A 12,307-nucleotide genomic window follows, 5' to 3' on the forward strand; every position below is an offset into this window, starting at 1 on the left:
AAATAAAAGTAATAAAGAAAAAGACTGAAAAATCTGGACTATATTAAAAGTAAGAATTTTTATCCCTCCAAAGATATCAAAAGAATGAAAAAGCAAGCCCCCCAGATGGGAAGAGATATCTGCAACACATGCGACTTACAAGGGGCCTGTGTGCTCAGAATATATAAAGGACTTCTCCAAATCACTCAGAAAACAAAAACAAAAGAACACAACAGTAAAACAGGCAAGACTCTCAACAGGTACTTTACAAAAGAAGAAATCTATGTGCCGATAACTGTATGAAAAAATCCTCAGCGTCATTAGTAATGAGGGAAATGCAGATTAAACCCATAAGGAGCTATACAGTACAAATGAATCTCATAAACACAATGCTGAACAAAAAAAAAAAAGCTAGACATAAAATAATACATATGACTCAATCTGCTTAAAGCTCAAAAACAGACAAAACTACACTACAATGTTAGGAATCAATTCAGTGGTTACCTCTGGGGAAAGGGGAGGGGGCGAGAATGACAGGAAGTATGAGGGGATGCCTGGGGTGCTGGTAAGACTCTATTTCTTGCCCTGAATGATAGTTTTTTCACTAGTGTTTGCTTTCTGAGAAATCATTCAGGTTAACCATTATGTTTTGAACACTTTTCTGTACATGTATTACACATCATTAAAGGGATTTTCTTTAAAAAGTAGAGCACATTAGCAATTATAGCAGAGTTTAGCATAACTGAGCGTCAGCTAACCAGAAAATTAAATGATGCTGAACTGCTCATTTCCCCCCAAGTCCAGGTAACTGAGGGATTAGCAATCTTAAGATTCAGCTCTAAGGAGACAAAAAAAAAAAAATCTCCAAATAATCTCCCAGCTAATTCAAGTAAACAACTATTCTAAATAGAAATGATATATACTGCACTGTCCAATTTCTTGCAAAAGTTTTTTAAAAAGCAAAATATTAAAAAAGATGAAGAACACAACAAAACAGCTAACAATATAACGGACTCCCAACATCAACTCCACTTCTAATGTCTAATTTCAGGTTATCTTTAAGTAGAAACATAATATTTCTTAGTGCAACTTTCAAAACACCTTCTATAAATGAATTGAGAATATCAATTAACTCTCACTGCAGTCAGCAAAGGAGTGTATAAAACAGACAAGTCTGTTACCTCCTTGCACAACACCTGAACTAAACAACAGTTAAGAGAAGACAGCAGATGTTATAGGAAGAATCACATCTTAAAAATCAGGAATGACAAATGAAGGGGGAAAGCTGAGAACAATTTACGTTTGAGGGACAGGGAGCCAAAGCAGGGAATTCTAAGGAGAAGGAAACATTAACCTTTTTATGGTGCTTATTTCTGGGGAAAAAAGGTAAGGACTAGTGAGATTTAAAAAAAAAAAAAAGGCACACCAAATGGAAAACGTGAAAAAAAAATTACAAAGACCCCCATCCCCGGAAATAAGCAAAATATTTCAGAGTAAAATTATTTTTACATTTCATTTTGAACAACTAAAGGGGGGGAAGAAAAACCAAAACAGAAACAGAAGGACAGGAGATCAAATCCTCACAATGATGAGAAAACAGCTTCTCAGAGTTAAACTTTATAGGAAACTTGCTATAAAATATTCCTAAGAACTAATCTGAAAGTAGTCAATATAACAAAGCTGCAGAACAAAACAATCCAGAAACAACAAAAAAGAAAAAACACCAGGCAAAGAAATGCTTAACCCTACCATAACCATTTGTATAGTGACTTCAATATATAAAGGGCTTGCGCATACAAGAGTTTATTAATTCTGTGGGGAAACATGCAGTTAATCCTACTTAACAAATGAGGAAAAGGCTTCGAGAAGTTAAAGCACTAAATGGAAGCATCTAGCGTTTTCTATGCCACACTAATTACAAATGCCCCTTATGTGAAATACTCAGACTAAAAGTTGTCACCTACAAAAGGGGAAATGAATAGCAAGGGACAGTAATTTGGAACCACCAGAGAAAATCCTTATCTAACACTGGCTGACAGGAAAAAAGAGGTGAGAGAAGGAAACCCAGGCATGGGCTTGTGCCATCAGGAACACCTGTCCTGGTACTTTGTTTAAATGATGACACTCCCAGGAATAAGGTCCAGGGTGGCCTCGTCTCTTTTGGTACTTGTAACATTTTATGCATAGTTTTTGTAAAGCTTGGAATCTGTACTGTCCAAATTTTAAATTTTATGTAAAAGTAGTATCTTAGCAGAGTTATCAATCTTCAAATGTATGGGTTTACATCAAGTATAAATAAATAACTTACTTTTAATTAAATGTAAAGGCTGAGATGCTTGGTTTTGACATTTAAAGCATGATACAAATTACCTAACCAGACAGCTTTCAGATGTAACTCCCTTAAAACGAAATTGTTACACTTACATTTCAGCAACAAGTTTCTATAGTAAGAGCATGGACAGAATCTGATAAATTATAACTTTCAAAAACTTCGAAACTTAGCCAAAATAAATGATTTATTTTTGGTGTTTTAGAAATAAGAGATTTTTCAGAGGTAAATCTTATGTGAGTGTATTTTACTAAATCTATATATGTAAAGTCTGAATAAGTGGTTGGTAATAAAGGACTGCTAAATACAGTAGGGTAGACTTGATGTCTAGACAAGATAGTGGTGAGAACTGCACTTTTAAGAAGTTTGTTATTTGCCCTGATAAAGAGAAAAAAGAACGTTTCTATTATGTAGGGTTAGTATAAAATGCTTGATTAGATTACGCACATACAACGACAGACAGAGTTGCCACTACTTTGGAAACAATTTCATTTTAATCCCCCACGTGTTAAAGATGATTCTTTTCTGTGTCCCCAACTCTGGTTAACATTTCAGAAAGACGGTACATTTGATTAATTTTCTTGCCTTTTCACTTTAAAAATATAACAAAAGTAGCCTATTTTATATTGAGAGAGAAAGAGCCAGAGCTAGTGAGAGTGCTGGGAAGCATCGGACTGTACAGATGGTGATGGACACTAGACCCTATAAGAAGAGGGCCACAGGCAAAGCAGTGATTAAATGTAACATCTTTACTGAAGAAAACGTTTTGTGCACAATTCATTAGTTCAACAAACACTACTTAATTACTGACTGATGCACAGCAATGGCATATTTGAGTTTTTAAAAAGCATATTAAGTACTTACTCTGTGTCCTTATTAAGGGGGTTAAAAAAATCTACATCTAAATATGCTAGAGTTAAATCTGAAAATAGCTTCTGTATGTACACACAGTCATATGTACAGAAGAAACAATATTTAGCTTTTAATTTTTAATATGATTCAGATTAGGAAGAGGCCTAAGATCATTCAGCCTAACTTTTTTATTTTGAGGGAAAAATGAAGAAAAGTCAATGGGCAGCCCATATGGTCACAAAATTATTAGCACGTGGAATTCAAATTAAAATAAAAATCATACATTAAGTAGACAGATCTAGACTTACAGCAAAATTTTATTAACCTATTAGACTAATGACCTACACAGGCAACAAAATGATTTCCAAAATAACTTGATTTCCTTAACTAACTGGAGTAAGGAAAGTAGCTCCCACATGGCTAAGAAATAAATATAACAAGGCTGGCATAGCTCCGACTGGTTACAAAAAAATAATGTCTTCCCTAAAACAAATGTATATTCAGTTTAAGTCTCTTAAAGTTAAAAGAAGGAAAGAAGAAAAAGAAACAACCCCCTCAATCAAGAGGACCTGAGTTCTGTTTCAGAGCACTAGACGGGCACCCTCTCTGGATCTAAAATGATTCCTGTCTACACTTTAATCATAAATTATCAGATAAATACATAATCAACTGTCCTGTTAATAAGAGATTTACTTATAAGTAGAAATATCAGCTTTTTCATGAAACAGCTTTATGTTAGGACAGTGCCCTAAAATAGTCAAAGAGATTTTTTAAATGAATTTGCCTTCATAGTACGTGTTCTTTTTTTTTTTTTAGTTATTACCCACCAAATTAGAAGAAGACATGGACTTTCCCTCCTACAAATGATAATTTTCTGTGATTTGAGGAATATCATGAATAATGCACTTAAAGAATATTATCAGGAACATCCTCATAACTGCACTGGTGTAGAGTTTATTAACTGCATCTAATTTTTAAGAAAGGTTGACAAAGATCGGTACAAGCAAGAAATACAGATTTTCTGGAAACTCATATATTCTGGTTACTCTCAAACTTGGCATGCATTAGACCCACGAGAGGTAACAGGCACTCTGGGGATCTCCTCTGCAGTTACTGGAACCTGCAGAGTGCTTAACAAGACATAAACACAGGCACTTGACACCCACAGTATTAAACCAATTCCGCCCTCCAAACTGTTCATGTTAAATGTAATTATTTATTTTAAAAGTACAAATATATACCTTTTCTTGAATGTCGAAAAAATCAGAGGTCCTATATTTTGAAACACGGTTCACAGTGTATAAATACCTATTAATAGGGGACTAGTTATACATACTGATACAGAATGGCTCTAAGACGTACTGAACAGGGTACATGGTATGCTACCATTTTTATTTAAAGAAAAAGTATAGAGACACACACAACAACCCCATGCACCAGGTGTGTCTGTGTGTACACAACACATGGCATGTATGTATGTATGCATGTATGTATACACACACATATAAAAACTGTATATAAACTGTGTATACACATATGTGTGTGTGTCTAATAGTGTATCTATACACTGGGGAAAGAAATCGGGCAGCTAAGAATTACGGATGAAAAGGAAACTTGTTTTTCACACCATAATCCCTTGTGCCTTTGAATTTTATTCCAGTGCATCTTATCACTTAAAATACAGCTTTCAATGGATGAGCTGGAGGATATTTAATATAAACCAAACTAGAGCACATGCTTTTGAGATATGACCATAACTTACAGTTCCTAACTAAATCCTCATCACTCCCAGTATATTCAAGTGCATATCTGAAAAGAAAGACTTTCATAAATATTTGTTCTGGGTGATATTTATAAAGTGTTACAACTGTTGTAACTCATCCAACTGAATATTTAAGACCTATGTATTTTACTGCATGCTAATTATAGCATAGTGAAAAAATAGATACAATAAAACCTCTAATTTACATAAAAGGTGGTAATAGTTTTCAACCTTTAAGCACATTAGAAACTATAGAAGAACTTAAGAAAAAAGAGTCACCTCCTCCCAATCCTTGTTGCTCTAAATATGGTACATAGGCTAGTAGAGTCAGCATCTCCTGGGAGAACGTCAGAAACTCCAATCTCAAGCCCCATCCCAGGGCTACTGAGTCAAAATCTGTATTTTACTAAGATCCCCAGGTGACTTACATCCACATTAAAGCCTGAGAAGCTCTGATAACCTACTTATCAGAATACTTATGCCAGAAATCCAAGAAGCTCTGCTTTTCGAAAGCCCCACAAATGCACAACAAAAGTAGAGAATCACAACATATGAACAGTGCCTTGAGAGTGAAGAGATGATAGGTTCTTTTTTTCAAGACTAGTCTGCATAGCAAAATATCCTTATAAACTTCAGCTACTCACCAACTACCCTTAGCAGTTGCTTCACTAGGTAATTGCTTCTCCACAACTGGTGTCTTTAGGAGGATTTTAGCCACCCTGACACATTCAGTCATACAATCTGCTAGGATGACCACGCATATGCATACTAAGAGTGTGTATGTATGTACGTGTGTATACACATACACATATATGTACACATATCTATATGTATGCGCACGCGTGTGTGTGTGTGTGTGTGCATATCCATCCATCCCAGATCTACTCATATTATCTGAGTCCATCTGAAGAAAGAGGAAGAGGGAAGACTTCTAATCCAGATCTTGCCAGTGGGGAATTACAAGAGTACTTTTACATTTAGATGCCAAGACCCCAAGATAACAAGGGATCTCACTGGCAAGCTATGTCTAAACACAACTTTAGCAAAGTATGAAGGACCTTGCAAATCTTAAATATGAGAGTTGCAAAGAGTTAAGGTAAATATTGCTTTATCCTTCGAGGAACAATAGAGGGAAGGAGGGTATACAATAATGGAGGATTTCAATTTGTGTGGTTTATTCAAAGTAACAATTTGTTAAAAGACAAGATTCCTCACTGGTAAAATTAGCAGAGTAGGAAGCACTGTCAAATCTAACAGTTAAGTAATTGTAGGTATGTGAGGACCTGTGGGATATAACAGTCAAGGGGTAAAAGCCAAACATCTGAGACAGAATATGACTCATCCATAATTCTGTGGGTTAAGTCACTCTAAGAATTACTATTATGACAGGAAAAATTCTTAAGTTTGCCTCTTTAAGCTCAGAAGCCAGGAAGCCTAGGAAAATATTCCAGTAACTGACTGTAAAAGATGGTCCAAATAGCGTTAAGAGGGGGTAATCTGGGGAAATAAAGGAAAAAGATATACCATAGGACTGAAAGCACAAGGAACATAAATGTGCTGTAGCAGCAGAATGGACCATATCCACTAAAAGGTATTCACATAAAAGTGGGACGATTCAAATGACCTCCAGCAACACAGTATTCAGAGGTGTAATCTGATGTCTTCTGGTTCGAGGATTTTAGACCAGTGGTTCTCTGCCATATATGACCATGACATGGGAGCTTTTTCAAAAGGCATTATCTCCAATCCTACCAAATACTTATGTGCCCAGAGATGAGAAGGCAATAATATGGCAAAAAACATGAATCTGCTCCCTTACTGAGGTGATTCCGACACAATCTATCTCCTTATGTATATGACCTTAAACATTGAATAAGCCACATTTGTAGGCCTTTTGAAATAAATCAAATTTTGGCCTGGAGATTTAGTTAATTTAGTTTATTTTGTAATACTGCCTCAAGTTAGTGACTTTCTTGGGATTCAAGGGCTAAAGGATCTAATTTATACAAACCCTCAAAAATCTATATGTGTAAATTTATCTTTATCTTTATAAGGTATCTGAACATACTGCACTTGACATAATAGGGAGAAAAACTAACTTGACTATTACACCAATATTTACATTATTATTCTAAGCATGATTTAGTGGCCTCATCTATGCAGGGCTTTTTTGGATTATTATTCATTTTATAAAATCATGCAATATTTCAAGGATATGGAAAAACATAAAAAATAATTACTGAACAACTGCGTAACTACCATCTAGCTTTCTCAAACCTTTATAATATTCCTATCTGTCTAATATTTAATCCATAAAAATAAAATGTGGGAAAGTTAGAAATGGAAAAAATTAGGGGGAAATCCCCTTAAAAATACTTTTTTTCATTTCCAAAAATCACCGTAATGTTTAGACATGATTTATAAAATTATGTATCATTATTTGTTGGCTTTCTGACATTCTGAGGAATTTTAGTTTGATTTTCTTGCCAATATATGAAAACCAAAGTTCCCTAAACAGTAGTTACATTCCAATATTTAATACCATTAAGTTTTCTAACAAGAGGAGATAGTATAAATATCAATAAATAACAACCCAAAAGACTCCCTCCAAACAGGGGAGTCACTCAAGTTTTTCTACCAGTTATATTCTTAAGACAACCTCTCCCTTAGAGAACTGCACATTAAGTGGAAAAGAAAAATAACATTAAATAATTCATTCATTTAACAAATACTTATCAAGCACTTACTACTAAGTACTGGGCGTAGGCACTCTGTTAAGTGGTCAGGTTAAGACAGCCTCTGATTTCAAGTGACTCAGAGACTGTTCATACAAATATTTCCTGTGAGCCCACTGCATGCCAATCACTGTTCTGAGTAATGAAGATAAAGCAGTAAACAAAACAAAAAGTCTTTGCTCTCACGAAGCTTCCATTATGGTGAAGGGAGACAAGCAAACAAATAAAAACTTATGCCAAATGGTTAAAAATAAAAAAAAAAAATTAAAAAGCTACAAAGAAAAATAAGCCAGAGTAAAAAGACAGAAGGGTATAATTTAATACAGGATAATGATATTCATATTCATGTTGGAAGGCACACCTAGTGAGCAAACCATTTATTTATGCTCTCACTTAACTGATATCTTGAAAGGCACCAATCTGCCTTTCACGCTGCCAGATTAAACAGGATTTTCTCAGTCCCCATTTTCCTTACATTCCTCCAAGAATCTGATAATGCTAACCAACTCCACTCGGAAACTCTACTGGCTTACAGGACAAATTTCCTATCGAAGTTCTTATCTTTTGCCATTGAGGTGGCATCAATCTAAACTGTTCAAGCATATCTGGGATTTAATTAAGATTTTCTCCTATTTAACCAAGGGAAATAGATTTTAATTAATGTGGAAATGGACAGCACCTTGAGAAAAGATTTAATTTTGTTCTTAATTTCCAATAGTTTTTTTAGAAGATTATATAACAATATAATGACATTTACTCAAGGCACTGGAGAGTATCAACATCAAAAACAAATAGCTGTACGACATGTCACGTTTTACAAAGCCCCTTCACATTGTATTTACTTCATTTAATTCTCTTAAAGTGATAATAGCCTATAGGGCAGGTAATATTTCCACAAACACTAAAATTTTCTATTCATAATGAGCATATATGAGGAGATTAAAGAGGAAACGATTGCTACTTTTTTAATCTTAGGTAAAACAAAGCCTCTAGGCTAATTCTATTCCAAAATTGTATTTCACATTGTATTAAGACACAAATAGAAGGTTTTGTCCTACAATTATTCTTTAAATAATCTATTCAATCTATTAAAAACAAGATTCTAACTTTCAGAATAACATCATTAAAATTAGACTTAAATTATCTACTCGTTATTTTTTCTTTAATATTTAAAAAATGCTTAAAAGTATAATGAAAACCATAAAAAATCTCGAATTCTAATATTACAAAATAACATTTGCTAACATTCTGGCATACTTAATATCTCTTTCAGCCCATCCCTATTAAGTTTAATAGTTTTTAAATTGCTTCACACTAACTAGAATATTAATATTCTCTAAAATAGAAGACTGCTTTTTATTTTTAAAAAAAGGTAAGCAGGGGTGGAGGACCAACTGACCAAAATTACTATGAAATCAACTCAAACAATTTCTATAATTTTTTAAATTATAATTTCAGAGTCACAAATGGAAAAAGACAAAATGAAATATACTTAGCCAATGAATATTTACTGTAACCACTATGCACAAAGTGACAGGAACAAAGGACTATGTACTTTAAGCAGACTGGATTCTCACCTGTTCAATCTCTTTGGTTTTTGATGCTATTGCTTTAGAGCGACTGGTTAGCTGACTATCTTCGAATAATTCTATGCCATCTGTTGCATTTGACTCGGGTTCTTCTGGCTGGTCAATGAACAATGGTGCTGTGGATCCTGCCTTTAAAACGAATTATAAATTTTTCATTACTTTCTTAAAGGACGTACACCATTTCAGATGACTGCATACAGGCACTAATTGGCAGATTATATCAAGAGAAAGTGCTAAGTTTAACCTGTTCTAAGAAAAGAAACACTTTTAACAATTTTGCTAGGCATAATGAGACATGTGAGGAGGACTAAGGAGGAAATGATTGCTACTTTTTAAATTTTAGGTAAGACAAAGCCTCTGGGCTTATTCCATTCCAAAATTGTATTTTGTACTATATTAAGATACAGCCAGAAGGTTTATTCCTTTAGCAATCTATTTAAAAAACACTGAAGAGAAAAAGTCCAATTGAAAATGAGAAATGTGTGCACACATATACAGATATATTAAATAGGAACATGGAAAGGGCTCTACTTCAGAAGTTAAAAATACCTTGCCTCCTGTAGCCTGTAAATTTATTGAAATAACTGAAAAGGAAACAATCCAAAAAGCAGTAATAATCACTTCGACAATATTGCAACAATTCATTAATTAATAATCCCGCAAAAAGCTCATAGCCAATTATTTTACTTTCTAAAAATACTTTTGATGAAAAGAGAAAAACTAAATAAATGAGGGAAAACTATTATTTAATTACATTCATTAGTTTATTCAAAAATTTATTCTATGGCCAAGCCAACACTGGAACCCAAGGAACACTGGATAACAATGAACTGAGCAGACAGAAGTGCTCGCCTCCATGCAGCTTGCAGTAAGCAATAAGTTGGAAAGAGTAAACTGTTTGAGCCGATATATTTTACTATTATATATTTTAGTTGGGTGGAAGATGAGGGAGGAAATGAGAAATTCATGACAAGTTTATCAAAAAACAAGGTTTTGGTGATCGAAGTAGCAGGAAACAGCAATGGGTTTAGAGAAGTCACAAGATATACACAAATTAGTGCTGCTTTACCAGTAAAAGCACTGGCATTCCAACACCTAGTGTGTTGTATACTGCCACAACCTCTCTGAAGAGTAATTTGGCAGCATTTGTCACATGTCCCTTTCACCCAACAACTTCACCTCTAGGAACTTAACCTACAGATAACACACGTGAGCAACAAAGACTACGATATGGCTGCGAATGATTGACGGCAACCTAAATGTCCATCAAATAAGTCATACTATCTAGAACCACAGAATAGTAAAACATCATGTACAAGAATAAGAACAGTCTATAGTCTACACATAATATATCCTAATTTTTCTCCTAAGTCCTGAAGGTCATTCCCTATAAATATATGGCCAACTGTGTGGAAAACTAAAGGGAAGAGGATAGTACGGGTGTATGTGTGTATATATATATACACATAACATATATATAAATACACTACCTCTGGAAGGATATTGGAAAAAAGTGATAAAAGAGGTTGTCTCCATAGGGATAACTTAGAAGTAGGGAATAGGATGGATGGAAGGGAGACACTCTACCTACCTCAGTGCCATGTGAATTTCTGACATGTACGTGCAAAATCTACTTTCTAAAGAACCTAATTTGTACCAGTCTTGAGTTATATATTTTAAGGGATTTAAGTTGAAAGTATATGAATCATTTAAGGGGTGAGGATTCTGGGAAGATGGCAGAGTAGAAAGCACTAGCAATCTGTCTCCCAACCTACACAAAACTTACAGGGGCAGAATTTGTCTGATTTAACTATCGTGGAGAGAATCCTGAAAGCAGTGAGAAGCAAAATCATCATACACAAGTGGTCCTCACTGAGATTAAGCAGATTTCTCAACAGAAACTTTGGAGGCCAGAAGACAGTGTACCAGTATCTTTGGAGTGTTAAAAGAAAAAACTGTCAACCAAGAATCCTACGTAAGACTGGGACCCATAAAAATCCTAGAAGAAAAGAGGGGAAAAAGCTTCCTGACATGGGTCTTGGCAATGATTTTTTAGATATGACATCTCTAACAGAAGCAACAAAATAAAAAATAAACAAGTGGGACTGTATTAAACTAAAAAGCTTCTGCACAGCAAAAGAAATGATTAACAAAACGAAGACAACCTACAGAATCGGGAAAATATTTTAAAATCATGTAATATTTGCAAATCATATATCTGAGAACGAGTTAATACCCAAAATAAAGAACTCACACAACTCAATAGCAAACAAAACAAAACAAAAACCCAAATAAGCTGAATATACACTTTTCCAAAGATATATGAATTGCCAACAGGTACATGAAAAGATGCTCAACATCACTAATCAGGGAAATGCAAATCAACACCACAATAAGGTATCACCTCACACCTCTTAGAATGATCAGCATCAAAAAGACAAGTGTTAACAAATGCTAGGAGAATGTGGAGGAAAAAAAACCTTGTGCACTGTTGGTGGGATTGTAAATTGATGCAGCCACTATGGAAAACAGGTTCCTCAAAAAATTTTAAAAAGAACTATCACATGATCCAGTAATCTCATGTCTGGGTATATATCCAAAGAAAATGAAAACACGAATTCAAAAACATACCTGCACTCCAATGTTCATAGCAGCATTATTAACAATAGCCAAAACATGGAAGCAACCTAAGCATTTATCAACTGATAAATGGATAAAGAAGAAATAGAAAGAATATTTATATTTATATAAATATTATTCAGCCATTATAAAGAAGATGGATGGACAACATGGATGGACCTTGAGGGTATCATGGTAACTGAAATAACCCAGAGACAAACACTGTATGCTGTCACTTACACTTGGAATCTAAATGTAATCTAAAAACAAACAAACAGAAACTCATAGATAAGAAGATCATATCTGTGGTTACCAGAGGTGGGGGTTAGAGAGTGAGGTGGGAATCAAATGAAGGTGGTCAAAAGGTATAAATTTCCAGTTACAAATACGTACTGATGACGTAATGTACAATATGATGACTATAGTTAACAATGATGTATGG

The 12,307-nt window shown here is 34.4% G+C and overlaps 1 protein-coding gene across 9 annotated transcripts in view; it reads right to left on the reverse strand.

Annotated features, from left to right (window-relative positions):
- Nucleotides 1–12,307, reverse strand: part of PPHLN1 (periphilin 1) — a 119,915-nt gene that overhangs the window by 31,897 nt on the left and 75,711 nt on the right. For all 9 annotated transcript variants that reach the window (XM_006202872.4, XM_015238042.3, XM_006202869.4 and 6 more), the window contains one exon: nt 9,235–9,375. In XM_006202872.4, the coding sequence (XP_006202934.1) occupies nt 9,235–9,375 (141 nt within the window). The remainder of the gene's footprint in view (nt 1–9,234; nt 9,376–12,307) is intronic.

This window comes from Vicugna pacos, chromosome 12, assembly GCF_048564905.1.
Source record: "Vicugna pacos chromosome 12, VicPac4, whole genome shotgun sequence".
Lineage (NCBI taxonomy): Eukaryota > Metazoa > Chordata > Mammalia > Artiodactyla > Camelidae > Vicugna > Vicugna pacos.